The sequence below is a fragment of the Carcharhinus amblyrhynchos genome, chromosome 2 (genome assembly GCF_965287045.1).
Source record: "Carcharhinus amblyrhynchos chromosome 2, sCarAmb.v2.hapA, whole genome shotgun sequence".
Lineage (NCBI taxonomy): Eukaryota > Metazoa > Chordata > Chondrichthyes > Carcharhiniformes > Carcharhinidae > Carcharhinus > Carcharhinus amblyrhynchos.
In genome coordinates this window covers 6,313,018-6,329,416 of record NC_137325.1, presented here as the reverse complement: position 1 = coordinate 6,329,416, position 16,399 = coordinate 6,313,018, and the positions used below count along the sequence as shown (strand labels likewise).

Genomic DNA, 16,399 nt, shown 5'->3' with positions numbered 1-16,399 from the left:
TAATGCATTGTTGATCTGCAGGTACTACACCATATGGAGTGCAAATGGCGGTCAGAGATTTGAAAGTTTAAACCTCCTTTTCTGAAAGATGCATCTATCCTGGACATCACTTTGTAATCGACCATCTCTTGCCTTCCTGCCCTGCCATTCTCTCCAGCCCATCAAAACGAAACCAGCATTCTGTTTCTGCAGCGATGCTAACACTAACTGGGCACGCCACCCACTCTGGGAAAAGGAATTTATGACCATTTTCCTTGGAAATACTTACATGAATGATGACTTCCGTTAAAAAATTAAATAACAGCAGCACCAGTCCTACATTCTGCACTGGACACATTGGAGGACCAGAACTGCTGTAAACAACAGATAAAATTTACACAATGAAAGACGATGTGGGCAACTTTCAACGCTGTTGTGCGGCCAACGATCTCAAGGTTTGGGTATCCCTGATTTTAATCACTCCACTATTATCTTTCAGCCCCTAAAATCTCCTCCTTAAAACCTCTCTTTCCTCCTTTAAGCTGTTCTTTAAAGTCTGTGCGATTGACCAAGTGGTCATCTGGTCTAATATCACATTTCCAATTCCTTGTCAAATGTTGTTCGATGACACTCCTCTGGTGAGTCTTGGGACAATTTGCTATGTTAAATGTGCTATATAGATGCAAGTCGTTATTTGCTTAATAACTCACTTGATTTTCGTCCCATCGATTTCAATGCCAAGAACATTGAATGAGCTGCACAACAGGGATCAGCTCTGCCATGTTATTCTGTGCAAGGAATGCTGCTGTTTGAACTCAATATTAGCAGGATCTTGGCCTCAACATCAACAGCATTTTCAGACATCTCACTCACACATGTAAATATGTCAGTTCTTCTGTCAGGTGTAAATATTAATCTAATCACACTGAATAAACAAAGATCCTAGTTGATTTTGGAATATTGATGCCAATTTCATTTATTAGGGAAATTTGGAGGGGGTTGATTAGATTGTGTGCAGTTTTGGTCGCCGCACTTGCGCAAGGGTATTTTGGCCTTGGAGGGAGTGCAGAGGAGGTTCACTAGGCTGATACTGGAGTTGAGCTATGAGGAGAAGCTGAATAGACTGGGCTTGTACTCGTTAGAGTTTAGAAGGATTGAGACGTATAAGATGATGAAAGGGATGGATAGGGTACAGGTGGAGAGGTTCTTCTCGCTCAGAAAGGACAGCAGGACTAGAGGGCACAGCCTCAAGATAAGGTGGTGGTGGTGGTGGTGGGGGGGGGGGGTGCAGTTTAGGACAGAGTTGAGGAGGAACTTCTTCACTCAAAGGGTGGTGAATCTCTGGAATTCTCTGCCCGTTGAAGTGGTGGAGACTACCTCGCTAAATATATTTAAGATGCGGGTAGATAGGTTTTCGGTAGGCAAGGGGATTAAGGGTTATGGGGAGAAAGCGGGAAAGTGGAACTGAGCCACGTCAGATCAGCCATGGTCTTGTTAAATGGCGGGGTAGGCTCGAAGGGCTAGATTGGTCTACTCTTGCTCCTATTTCTTATGTTCTTCTTCTTATTGGGATTAAAGGGGAAGTAGTGGGAAGGAGGTGAGGGGAAAACGTCTTGGAAGAGCACTGTGGGGATGAACAGTCATGTTACGGAGGAGATATCTTCTACCAGGACGGTGGGCAGCGTGGTTAGCACTGCTGCCTCACAGAGCAGGGACCCAGGTTCAATTCCTGGCTTGGGTCACTGTCTGTGCGGTCTCCACGTTCTGCCCATATCTGTATAGGTTCCCTCCAGGGTGCTCTGGTTTCCTCCCACGGTCTGATAGACATGCTGGTTAGGTGCATTGGCTACGCTAAATTCTCGCTCAGTGTACCCAAACAGGTGCCAGAATGTGGTGACTTAAGGATTTTCACAGTAACTTCATTGCAGTGTTGTTGTAAGACTACTTATAACATTAATAAATAAACTTTAAGGAACACGGTTTAGGAACGGAATCACTAATTAGAACTTGCACAGTACATGCCCAGCTAAATTTTCACACATTATACACTAGTTTGAACATTCTTTACGTGTTTAATTTGATCAAATACTGATTTCAGATGGCCACCAAGAATGCCTATTATAATGAGGACCGGTGTGATGTAATCATGCAGGAATTAAACAGGGATTAAGGAGGGCAAGAAGGGACCATGAAATGTCCTTGACAGGGAGGATTAAGGAGAATCCTGAGGCATTTTATGTGTATTTTAGGAGGAAGAGGGTAGCTCCAGTCAAGGACAGTGAAGAGAATGTGTGGAGCCAGATAAGGTAGGTACAAATTTACTAGTACTTTGTATCAGTATTCACAAAGGAGAAGGATATGGTGAATCAAGAACGTAGAAAGGAAAATGTTGACATTCTAGGATATGTTGAGATAAAAAGGGAGATGGTATTGGAGGTTTTGAAAAACACTAAGCTGGACAAGTCCCCAGGGTCAGATAGGGTCTATCCTATAATATGAAGAGAGGCGAGGGAAGAAATTGCTGAGGCCTTGGTAAAAATCTTTGTATCCTCTTTAACCACAGGCAAGGTACCAGAGGACTGGAGAGTATCTAATGTTGTTCCTTGGTTTATGAGGAGCAGAAGAGACCATCTGGGAAATTACAGGCCTGTGAGCCTTACATCGGTGGTAGGGAAATTATTGGATAAGCTTCTTGGGGACAGGATGTACTCACATCTGGACAAGAATAGGCTTATTAGTGATAGGCAGTATGGCTGTGTGAAGGGGAGGTCATGTCTCACAAACTTGATCAAGTTCTTTGAGGAAATGACAAGAAAAATTAACCAGGGCAGGGCAGTGGATGTTGTACACTTGTACTTTAGTAAAGCTTCGATAAGATTCCTCATGGCAGGCTGATATAGAAGGTGAAATTATATGGGATCCAAGGTGAGTTGGTAAAATGGATACAAAACTGACTTGGGTATAGAAAGCAGAGAGTAGCAGTGGAAGGGTACTTCTTTAACTGAAGGTCTACGACAAGCGATGTTCCACAAGGATTAGTGCTCTGGCCTCTGTTGTTTATAATATACATATAAAAATGATGTGGAGGAAAATGTAGGTGTTCTGATTAGTAAGTTTGCAGATGATACAAAATTGTGAAGCAGTGGATAGTGAGGAGGATTGTTAGAGGATACGGCAGAATATAAATTGGCTGGAGACCTGGGCTGAAAGACGACAGATGGAATTTAACTTGGACAAATGTGAGATGATGCATTTTGGAATGTCTACTCCAGAAGGAAAGTATACAGTACATGGTACAGCCCTTGGGAATATCAGCAGACAGAGGGATCTAGGCATGCAGACCCACAGTTCCCTGAAGGTGGCAACTCAGATGGACAAAGTAGTCAGGAAGGCATATGACATGCTGGCCTTCATTAGTTGATGTGCTGAGTACAGGAATTGGAAAATCATGTTGCAGCTGTATAAGACTTTGGTTACGTTGCATTTGAAGTATTGTGTACAATTCTTGTCAGGACGCTACCGGGAGAATGTTGATGCATTGGAAAGAGTGCAGAAGAGGAAATTTGGAGGGGGTTGATTAGATTGGGATTAAAGGGGAAATGGTGGGAAGGTGGTGAGGGGAAAACATCTTGGAAGAGCACTGTGCGGATGAACAGTCATTTACGGAGGAGATATCTTCTACCAGGATGGTGGGCAGCATGGTTTGCACTGCTGCCTCACAGAGCAGGGACCTAGGTTCAATTCCTGGCTTGGGTCACTGTCTGTGCGGTCTCCACATTCTGCCCATATCTGCATGGGTTCCCTCCAGGTGCTCGGGTTTCCTCCTACGGTCTGAAAGACATGCTGGTTAGGTGCAGGATGTTGCCTGCTTTGGAGTATACGGACTATGAAGAAAGGTTGAACAAACTGGGATTGTTTTCACTGGGGCAAAAGATGAGAGGGGGGGAAAAGCTTCAGAGTGGACAGTCAAGAATCTTTTCCCTCCAAGGTCAAAGAGTCAACTACTCAGAGGCATAAGTTGAAAGCAAGGGGGAAAATTTGAGAAATGTAAGGGGCAAGTTTTTCCAAAGAGGGGTGAATGCTTGAGACACGCTGCCAGAGGAAGTGGTAGAACCAGATTCTGTAATAACATTCAAAAGGCATCTGGATAGATGCATGAATAGGCAGGGAATAGAGGGATATGGACCAGATAGAGGGGAGAAAATATTAGATTTAAGAGGTATCTATGTTGACATTGACTTGGTGGGCCGAAAAGACTGTTCCTGTGCTGTACTGTTCTTTGTTAACATGTTAGGTCCAAGACAATGTGATTTACACCCCAAAAATGTAAACTAGTTTCAACCAATTTGTCAAGATATTTTTGCTGATTATGGACCACACCAAGCACTAAGGTGTCAGATTAGACCCAATACCTAAAATGAAAGACACTTCCATTTAGAATTTGATAGTCTTGCAACTTATGGAAAATTCCAATTTAATGAAAATCACCCTAATGAAATTAAAAGTGACTTTTCATACTGAGAATATTTTGAGGTTTCAGAATCTCTTGTAAAGTTTTCCTTTCTACAAAGCCATGGAGATATACCAACCTAAGTGGTCTGGTACTGGAGTCTCTTAAATCGTCACAAAATCATTCACTGGTATTTCTTTGCCAGCATTTATTACAATATTGAACAGGAGGCCTAAATATGACTATCCCCAGGAAGTGGATTTCCTTAATTAATTACAGATTTATAAACATTTGGAAATGAACTACAGCAATTCATGTTATTTCTGCAAGTTTGTAGCAGGTTGGGGCTGTGGAATGGAGGAGAGGAAGGGGAAAATTAATTAATCCTAGCAATGCAAAAAGTTAGTCAAAGATTCGATTAGCCAATTTTAATTACTAATTAGCATTAAAGCAGACTTCTTTGAAAACGTATTAAGGTGTTTATTTAAGATGAATGCAAAGTCAGCCATTTGATCAAGAGAAAGGTAGAGAAAATTGTACATTTACACTCAAAGTGCACTGCATCCAAAATTCATATTCATGGCATTTGCCATAAGAAAAGGATAACTTGCATTTATATCACACCCTTCAGGACCAAAGGACATCTCAAAGTGTTTTATAACCAGTTAAATACATTTGAAGTGTAGTCACTATTGTAACATAGGAAAGGCAGAGGCCAATTTACAAACAGCAAGCTCTGACAACAGCAATGTGATAATGATCAGATAATCTGTTTTGCTGCTGTTGATGGAGGAATAAATATTGTCCAGGACACCAGGATAACATTCCTGCTCTTTTTCCAAATAGTGCTGGGGGCTTTTATTTTTATATATTCACCCGAGGCCAGATTGGGCACCTCCAACCATGCAGTACTCCTTCAGTAACTTCAGCAGTTATCATAGAATCCCAACAGTGCAGGTGGTTATTTGGCTGATCAAGTCTGCTCTGATCACAATCCCACGCAGGCCCTCTCTCTATAATCCCATACATTTACCCTAGCTAGCCCTGACACTAAAGGGCAATTAAGCATGGCCAATCAACCTAACCCACGCATCTTTGGAGTATGGAAGGAAACCGGAGCACCCGAGGGAAACCCCTGCAGACACAGGGAGAACACACAAACTCCATACAGACAGTGACCCAAGCCAGGAATTGAACCTGGGTCCCTGGCGCTGTGAGGCACAAGTGCTAACCACTGTGCCACCGTGCTGCCAATAATTAGTTTTAATTACTTAGCACATCTAAAATTTACACGCGCATTAATTGAACAGCAACCAATGCTCTTTCAAGAAACTCATTCAATTTGCAAATTTGTAGCTGGTTTTCCACAAGTTTAGGGTGCAATCGAAAAATCAGACCGAATCATAGAGATTGAAATGCATCAGTTATGGCAATGCTGTATATTTGGGAAACTGCATGCTGTGCTATTCCTCACCCAAACCTCAGCTCAACTGCACTGCAGTGTGGAAACAATGGGAGGAGCAGCTGCTCCTTGTTTAGTGTGGATCTTGTGCTGGAACAAGAGAATACTGTTGGTCAACAACTATCAATTGCTTCTAGTGAAGAAGTCAAGAACTATTAAGCATGGAGCTTATTCCAGGAATACATGATTTTAATCAAACTACAGTGCTAAACCAGAGATTCAGTTACATTCAAAATTTGACTACTTTTCCAATAACGCAGATCAACAGTGCAGAACAACTAATTCAAACGGATGGAAATGGAAAGAAACTACAGAATTTCACAGATGCGGGAGCATGTTATAAACAGCAGGATTTGGCATCAATAAACTACAAGCAAATAGAAACATAATATTGGTGAAACAGAAAGGGATCGTATAGAGATCAGGTTACAGCAACCCAGCACTGATGAATGCTGATGTAGGTAAAACACACAGGTATAACATCTTTATAGATATGATGCTGGTTTAAATATTGAAATACCAGCCTGCTTTCAGCTAATCACCTGTAAAATATATCTTACTCTGTTGTATGTTTTTAGAAGTTTACTACAATTCGTAAAGCCCAATGCTTATTGCCAAGCGTTTTAGAGACTTTAGAATAAAGTACGTCACTTAGGTTACACTGCATTTATTGTGTTTTTTATTTCAGCCAGAATTATTTCAAAGAATTGCTTTTGTTGAGCTATAAACATGCATCTTTGTTATGGATAGGTTTAGATTCACAATAATAGTTCACCTGTTTATTATTTCACTTTGAAAATGAATTACCAAGTTTGTTTCAAATGTCATGTTTTGTATGTTTATAAATAATTATAAATTATGTTTATAATTTACACAATTTTCCAATTTATCTACAATATACCTATACTGGGGTGCTCACTTTAATGGCTGCTCAGTACAAGTATTTTACAACATGCAACACTTGAAATATATTTGCAGTAGGAAACAGGATTGTTCAAAACTCAATAGGAGTAAGGAAGTTTAAAAAAAATTTGCTCACATATGGTTCAATCTCTTGGAAAAATATTTACAAAATGAAAGCACCTCCATAGCGCTGTTCTCACACGTGCTGGTAGTTATATATAAATATAAACATGCCTTGGAACTACAAGTGCCTTTCCAGCATGGCTGTGATACATTTGTGATCTCAAGATCCATATTTTCAATTACAGGTCAGTTCGAAATCAGTGGCCTTTCATTCGTAATTTGCAGTAACGCCCCTTGCCCCAATAATCTTCGATAAATAACAAACAGGGTTAAAGAAAAAAACAAAAATATCTCAAAAACTTTTATTGGTACACAATTTCCTGGAAATTATGCAGCAAATTCCATCTTCCGGTGTTCACATCAGTCCAGCTGGCAAGACTGTTCTGAAGCTGATGTTAGCACTAGTCAACACCTCCCTCTTGCCCGTTTGATAGTGGCTTGCCTCACTTGATTTCCAAAGCCACCTGTTGTTGAGCGGCTTTCTTGCCAACATTGCAGCATCGAGGCTCTCTTGGAGCTACTGCAAGCAAGCTGACTTACACACATGACCCATACTTGCACTGCTGGTCTCCAGAGGCACTAGATTTCAGGTGGTTGGCTGCAATCCAAAGTAAAGTTGTCTGGATTCACTAAACGTCTGCAGTCCTAAAATTGGGTTAAAAGGTAAAGTCCTCGGCTTGATGGATCTGGGAAATTCCTGCAGGATTGCAGCCAGCTGCACGTCTCAGCAACTCAGGATCTTAGTTTAGTTGTCACACACCATAAACAAAAATCAAGACGTTTACTTAATTTATCCTGGAGAACAACGTCAATCTGAACTTTCTTATTTCAACTTGGAGATGCAATATTTCCAATTAAAGACTTGTGAAAATTCTATCCAGTTGTAGCCCAATTGCAATACACACTTGGAGCTTTGACAATATCTTCGGTTTCACTTACCAATTTTGTAAGCTCATACAGGTTACAGTTGAGTTCTAATTTAAATAATGAAGTCAAACAACAATGAAATTCCTAACATGAATTATTTCATCCTTCTACTGAAATGAACAATGTGATATCATTCAAAGATTATTGAGCTTCATGTAACTTGATGCAAAATGTTGGCCTTTAACTTTAGTTGGGAAATAATAAAATGGATTATAACAACTATCAACTGTCCAGAGTCACCAATGACACTTCATTTAGCAACTTATCAAGGAGGGACTTATTGAGGAGGGCTGCAGCTGGAGACATCAATGTTAATTGGATCCATTGATCGTCAACACCAGCAATGTGATGCATACACTGTCAGCTGGTAATTCATTTCTACATCTGTTGCACACCAAGTACATCAAGGTAAATCCACTCAAAGGTTTATTATGTTTTCTTTCTTGAACAATATCATCAGTGTAAGCAAATATACAAAACAGAAACTGGAGCTGGGATGGGGCAACAAGAAGGTGAAAAAGGAAAGATTGTGGCCTGTCGAAGGTAGCCTTTTCCTTTAACTTCAAGGCGAAGATGTTTCTACTCTGTTTGAAAATATCAGTTTTTCTAGCTATTTTCCCATGATGAAATCTCATCATCCAAATTTCTATTGGACACCACAATGGTTCATTATGCAAACAGACCAGGAAATGTTTTATTTCCAAAGGGAGCCAATGTTTTGCACTGGAGTGGGAGCTGACTGAGGAAGCACAAGAGTGTCATGGTGAGTAACATGACTCCAAAACAGGGAGAAGGTGTTTGCCTTTTTAACAGTAAGGGGACACTAGCAGGAAATCCAGTATCAATTTGTAAGCTAGAAAGACAAATGAAAAGAAATAGAATGTCCCATTCTTTGCTTATAGTCAATATAGAAGACATTACTCGATAGAAAACACAATCTTTGACTAGACAAGTCCTCATTAAGTTATGCGGCAAATAAAGCATTTGATCAGCCATGATGTTCTGAAAAATCAATACCACATTTGCTCATCTCCAGTCGTGTTGCCATTAATGCTACAGTATTAGACACCTTAAAAGGAACCTCAAAGGAGCAGAGCAGCACTTAACTCCAAGTTTGACTAGTTATTTCGATGCATAAATTGCACAATTTAGCAACCCTGCTAAATCGTACAAAGAGCTAGACACTACAATAAATTCTCTTCACTGCAGGCAGTGCAGGAATATTATTACTCAATATGTCACCAGCTTTTCCAATTATTCCTGCATGTGAAAATGGGACTGGACTTCATTTGAATGCTGAATTGCAATGTCATCATTTATTAGTTGAACAAGCTGCATTTCAGTTTGAAAAGATGAGGCGTATTTGCACAATGCTGAATACAATTCTGATATTAAACTTTGTCAAGCGTTTCTTCTTACCAGTATTATAATTGCTACTGTTTATTCTCTCTGTAATGAGATTATTTGGCAGCCACTATATAGAGTATAAAATTTACATTTCATTTAGAGTAAACCTTTACTAAAATGTCCTACAGAAACAAATAGGTTTTAATAAGGTGCAGGCTTTTGCAGCAAATTTTTATCTTTTCAGATTTCCTTGCCTTTCTCTATCCACACACCCAAATGTGTCCAGGGCTCAACCAGAGAAAAAGTTGGGAAATTGAAAGGACCCGTCAGTTATTTCTCCTCCTTCAGACCAAACGTTATTGGTTAAGGTTAAAGGCCCATCTTATGGCAAATTTTAGTTGCAATGGAAATTCAAAACTGTGCTAGTCAAGCTAGCATCTCAGATGGCTTACTTTGTGATTAAACTAGTTGCAGTGCTAAGTTAGCTCTGAAAGAGAAGCCTGCATTGTGAACTTCGTGAATAGCAACCCTCTTTATAGCATCAAAAGAGGTTGGTAAAATTGTAGGGGGTGGGAAGGTACATTCGATCCAATTTGCATAGAAATTCCTTCACCAGACATCAGGACAAGGCGCGCAAAAATAAGATTTGTCCAGCCTAAACAGGATTTAATTACAAGTTTATCACATTTACCAAGAATCTGAGGCACGCTTTCAGAGTACATTGCCTATATTTACACCAAGACATGCAAGAGGATGCTTACCTGCCACCCGTTCGTCGGTCTCCCGATTTCCATCATCAGAATATCGAGCAAAATCCAAAGAGTCTAGGGTGCTGATGCTGCCAGCTCGATCTAGCAAAACAAAAAAAAATTTACATTCACATCATTTATTAAAACAAAAAAACAATCTTCCAATTCCATTTGTGACCTTGGAATCTGTTTTAAAACTGCTGCTATACTATGTTATTGGTCTATTACTGGAAAGCACAAGCAGCAACTTACACTGCAGGCTGCAATTATACACTGGAAGATGCACAAACCATTCACTTAGTAACTGTTTGCAAGTTTTAAAAGTCTGTGCACTTTATATACTCAGAACAGTTATCAGGAAGCCAGAGATTCGATTGCATTTACGACACAATGCCAAGAATTTGAACCATCTCAAATTGAGGTAAAGCCTATTACTGACGTCTCAATTATGCCATCATATGTTATCCTGAGGTAGCAATGAGCAATTACACATTATTCAGAAAATGAGACACCAGTCCAATTTGTAAAATAGCAGCCATTTTCTCATGCCCTTCCAGACAAGCCAAGGTGACAGAATGGGGTAAAACTGCTGCAAGTGATATTCAAATCAGGTAAATGTTCAATTGAACCAAAGGATAAATCAGGGTATTTATAAAATAAAATGAACGGCTAGGAACATGATGCACATCATGCACACAGATCAGTAAACTGCAGTCAGGTATAAACAGTCAACAAAAAAGCTAATGAAATACAAGCCTTTTTATCAAGACAACTAGAATAGCAATAGCAGGAGGTGCAATGAGGGGCTGCATGATCGACTTAAAATCTAACAGGAACAAATCCAAATTTTTTTTTTAAGTGAGAACTACGTAGGAACAAAGGAATGTTAATAATGGAGAAGACTTACAAGGACAAAAGCAGTAGATAGAGAGGTACCAGGAATGACTGAACAGATACTGAAAAGGAAAATTTAGCACCTGAAACAGCTCTTTAAAATTATGGCTGTCAGGCAGAGTAGATGTGGAGAGAATGTTTCTAATTGTGGAAGAGAAGAAAGCGAACGACCATAGATAAACAAGATAGTAACAAGTTCAATGATGAAGTGAGGAGAAATTTCTTCAGAGTTTGGTTCAATGTGGAATACATCACCATAGGAAGTGGTTGAGGTAAATGTGTAAAAAAAAAAGGAAAAAAAATTGTTAAATACAGAGATGAAAGGGGAATAGAAAGGTATGCAGAAAAGCTGAGATGAGGAGGCAGAATGGGAGGATACTGGGTGTTGGCTACAAACACCAACACAGACTAGCTGGGCTGAATAACCTGTTGGCTGGATATCCACGCAAGTGCCCCAGCACACAAGTTATTAAAAAATCAAAAAGGTCTTCACCTCAAGAAGGTACAAAAGTGGCAGTTTATTGATCTCAGGTTAGACGCTACTTGGGAATGTTGCAGTCAGCTCTGGGCACCACACTTCAGGAAATGGTACCGTAGAATCACAGAAACCCTACAGTGCAGAGAGGGGCCATTTGACACATTGAATCTGCAGTGACCACAATTCCACCCAGGCCCTACCCCCATTTTCCTACATACTTACTCGCGAACCCGTTTAATCTACGTATCTTAGGACACTAAGGGGCAATTTTAGCATGGCCAATCAACCTAACCCACACATCAGCTTTTTACCATTTATATAGATGATCTGGAGGAGGGAACCGAGTGTAGAGTGTCGAAATTTGCTGATGACACCAAGATTGGGGGAACGGCAAATTGTGCGGAGGGTGTGGAGAGTCTGCAGAAGGATCTAGATAGGCTGGGCGAATGGGCCAGGAAATGGCAAATGGAATTTAATGTTGGCAAGTGTGGGGTGGTCCACTTTGGTAGGAAGAATGGTAGGAAGGACTATTACTTACGGGGCGAAAAACTGCAGCAGGCGACGGTGCAGAGGGACCTCGGGGTCCTTGTGCATGAGTCGCAAAAACCCAGCTTGCAGGTGCAGCAGGTGGTCAGGAAGGCGAATGGGATGCTGGCCTTCATAGCGAGGGGGATTGAATATAAAAGTAGGGAGGTCTTGCTGCGGCTGTATAGGGCATTGGTGAGGCCGCAGCTGGAGTACTGTGCAGTTTTGGGCGCCGCACCTGCGCAAAGATATTTTGGCCTTGGAGGGAGTGCAGAGGAGGTTTACTAGGCTGATACCGGAGTTGAGGGGGTTGAGCTATGAGGAGAGGCTGAATAAACTGGGCTTGTACTCGTTAGAGTTTAGAAGAATGAGGGGAGATCTCATTGAGACGTATAAGATGATGAATGGGATGGATAGGATAGAGGTGGAAAGACTCTTCCCGCTCAAAAAAGACAGTAGGACTAGGGGGCACAGCCTCAAGATAAAAGGGGGGCGGTTTAGAACGGAGTTGAGGAGGAACTTCTTCACTCAAAGGGTGGTGAATCTCTGGAATTCTCTGCCCGTTGAAGTGGTGGAGGCTGCCTCGCTAAATATTTTTAAGACGCGGGTTGATGGGTTTTTGATAGGAGAGGGGATTAAGGGTTATGGGGAGAGGGCGGGAAAGTGGAACTGAGCAGCGACAGATCAGCCATGATCTTATTGAATGGCGGGGCAGGCTCGAAGGGCTGGATGGCCTACTCCTGCTCCTATTTCTTATGTTCTTATGTTCTTTGGACTGTGAGAGGAAACCAGAGCACCCGGAGAAAAGCCATGCAGGCATGGGGTGAACATGCAAACTCCACACAAACAGTGTCCCCAAGCTAGGAATTGAACCCAGGCCCATGGTGCTATGAGGCGGCAGTGCCAGCCATTGTGCCGCACCTAAACTTTCACCATCTGCTGTGGTGGGATTTGAACGCAAGTCCCCAGATCTTACCCTAGGTCACTAAATTCTAATCTAGCGACAACATCTGTACGCCACTGTCAAGTTGAGAATTGAACCTGGGCCTCTGGTGCTGTGAGGCAGCAATGCTAACCATATGACTCAAGAACAGCTTCTTCCCTGCTGCCATCAGACTTACTTTACATTAAGTTGATCTTTCTCTATACCTTAGCTATGACTGTAACACTACATTCTGCGCGCTGTCCTTTCCTTCTCTATGAATGGTATGCTTTGTCTGGATAGTGCACAAGAAACAATACTTTTCACTGTATGCCAATACATGCGACAATAATGAATCAAATCAAAATCAAATCAGATATTTGGTGGATAAAATGAATAAGTACTTTATTGGTAAAAGTAGGGGCAGTCTTGAGAGACTGGGACTGAGATACGACATGTTGCTCAAATGGGAAAAAGGAACTTCACACAGCAAGAGGTTATATTACATTAAATCACGGATCCCATTCCCCAACACCAACATGTTTTCAACTTGACGAGGAAGGAAAAAACAAAAAATGCTAGTCACAGCAGATCCTAAAAACTAGTTTTCACCTTTGCACTGAAAGTAGCAGTAATGCACCAAGAAAAACGATATTGATGAGTTGACATTTATACTTAGCTAAGCTGGACATTGCTTCTAGTCATTAAACATTGATGTTGCATGTAAAACAAATGCAATTATACGAAAGCTGATCTGAAGTAATATAATCACGTGGGAATGACATGTTTAACCTGTCCTTCACGTCTGAGGTTTCTCTACATTTCCTCACCAATTTGGAGATCTACTTCCAACTTTTTCCAATGTCACTCATTAGCTAACCTGAAGGTGGTGCATGGTATTCATCTGGGGTGATTGCTTCACCATTTTTTGACTCCCAAAGAACCATAGAACATTACAGCATAGAAACAGGCCTTTCGGCCCCTCTTGGTAGTGTCATTTTTCTGCCTAGTCCCACTGATCTGCACCTGGACCATATCCCCTCACACCTCTCTCATCCAAGTTTTTCCTAAAAGTTAAAACTGAGCCTACATTTACCACTTCATCTGGCAGCTCATTCCACACTCCCACCACTGTGTGAAGAAGCCCCCCCTAATATTCCCTTTAAAAAAACTTTTCCCCCTTCACCCTCAACTCATGTCCTCTAGTTTTTTTTCCTCCCCTAACCTCAGTGGAAAAAGCCTTCACTCTGTCTATACCCATCATATCACATGTGCAGAGTCTCTATGCTATTATTCACATGGTGGTATGGTCCTGATGAAAGTTAAGAATTAAAGTTTATTTTAGTCACAAGTAAGGCTTACATTAACACTGCAATGAAGTTACTGTGAAATTCCCCCAGTCGCCAGAGCCCAGCACCTGTTCAGGTCAATGCACCTAACCAGAAGGACACCGCAGAGAATCGCCACGGTGGACTTGCATTTCGCCGCTCAATGGTATTTAAATTCTATTATGTAAGCATGATAATTCAAGAATCAGGTGCAATATCTGTCAAATTTTGAGGCACTGTAGTTGGAAGCAACTGGAGAGCATCTTCCATTAGTTTCCCAGCAACCATTGTGTTGCCAAAGCAACATTATCCGCCTATGCAAGAAAATTGAAATAACACTACAGAAGGCACATGCAAAGAAGAGAGATTTCAAGTGAAATGGGAATCACTCCACTGAAATCATGCCTCCCAAAGGGAAACTCTACCTTGCCAAATGAAGCCAGTGTAAGCAAGGTAAAAGTTAGTCCCCTTGTACCTTAAATGCTTTGATGTTGTAAGAAGTTTACAGTTGTTTATTTTGAAATGGAGACTCGGTTCTGGCTCAAATATGAAAGTTGTAACAGTGAGCTCATCTGAGATTGCTGAATGCTATAGCTTTTCCCCCCCATCAAGAGAAAAAGTCATTTCAATTCCCATATACCATTTAAATAAACAGAAAACTCCGTTTGTAGACCTCAGTTTCACATTTATGTAACCTAAAAGATGGTATTACCAAATAGCTCAGACTCAATGATATGACTCTTAGGCCTAGCTGCCGGTTTGTCATTTATACTGAACAAGAACATTATGGCAACTTTTATGCATAATTAATGTGTATACATATTATGGAAAAGGTTACTGTAAATTGGGATCAAAATAATATAAATCCAGACAATGATTTTTCCAATATTTGGATCTGAAAATGTAACCACAATTGATAATTTCTCAAATTTTGGAATTTTTTGACAAAGGTCTCTGGGCTAGAGTAATGAATGCCATTAAGTAAATTTACATACAATTTGTCGTTCGAGTGTTGCTGGGAAAAAAGGAGACATGCTGTCAAAGTTTTCATCTTGTACTTATCACAATACCAAATTTCAAAGGAAACAACAATTTAAACTGCCCGAGCAAAGGATACTGATTGGTTGGCAAGTCAGTTCTAATTGGTTGAGTTGTTACCATGGTGAACACAAAAGGGGTCTGTTGCTCCCCCATGCTTTGTTTAATTCAAAAAGGTACGATGCCTGGACACATCCCTTTTGCTTACATGCACATGAACATAGCAAGTGCACTACAATACAGGCCCGACTGATTATGTTAAATTGGTTATTAGTACACTCCGGACTGTTCGGCGAGTGGTGCCCAATCACAGAATCACATCTGCTGTTAAACACTATGTTCTCAGTTTTGCGAGCATGGGATGGTAGAGTATAGCAAGTACTCAGATTATTGCAAACAGTTGAAGGGCCTGATCAGGACTGATAGTCCTTCCAAGGTGAAGGATCACAAGATCCCAGCACAATCATGAGAATCTCAATTCTCAAAAGGTGAAACTTAAATCAAAACATTTAACCATAGCTCTTGGGATGAGTAATACTGAGGATGTAGTAACTGCTGATCTCAAATGGAACAAGGGCCATTAAAAGCCAATCACATTGTCCCTTCCTTCTATTGAAGAAGCAGTTGAGATTTAATGCAACAACCCAGAGTACTTGCTCCTCTTCACAACTCAGCAACTAGAAGGAAGGACAAGGTTTGATTCATCTGTAACACTTCCCCTCACCAATTGCTCCAGTTCAGAATCAGGATTCAACTTAATTAACTATACATGATGCCACAGATGTGTTGCCTTGGTTGACTGAATAACAATTAAACGTGCATCAGTGCCTTCAGATGAAGGTTTAAAAGGAGAAATTTCAAAGGGAAATATTGCAATAGGAAAAATAGTTAATACTTCAATAACAAAAACAAACAGGTTTGGTTTGACATTTTGGAGTTGGTAGCTGCATCTATACAATGTATCTGAATAGCAAATTCCAATAAAGTAACAATCATCTTGAGCTGAAATCTGGAGATTTGATTCTATCCTCATTTCTTGATGGCTGCCTGGAAGGGGACCGAGAAAAGTACAATTTGTTTACAAAAATACAATTAACGTATCTAAATCATATCCAGTAAATAGCCTCACATCATGAGGTTAAAGTCCAACAGGTTTATTTGGTCGCACAAGCTTTCGCAGCGTTCCCCCTTCATCAGGCGAGTGAGTCTAAATAATATCCAATTAGTTCAAATACATTTCATGGAATTTCAAAACAAACAACTATTGAAGGGGA

The 16,399-nt window shown here is 40.7% G+C and overlaps 1 protein-coding gene across 6 annotated transcripts in view; it reads right to left on the bottom strand.

Moving 5' to 3' along the window:
- relch (RAB11 binding and LisH domain, coiled-coil and HEAT repeat containing) overlaps positions 1-16,399 on the bottom strand; it is a 93,043-nt gene that overhangs the window by 66,735 nt on the left and 9,909 nt on the right. For all 6 annotated transcript variants that reach the window (XR_013888467.1, XR_013888468.1, XM_080201636.1 and 3 more), the window contains exon 2: positions 9,953-10,042. Coding sequence is in view for 4 of the 6 variants with exons in the window: in XM_080201636.1 (XP_080057762.1) it covers positions 9,953-10,042 (90 nt within the window). In the remaining 2 variants the exon portion in view is untranslated. The remainder of the gene's footprint in view (positions 1-9,952; positions 10,043-16,399) is intronic.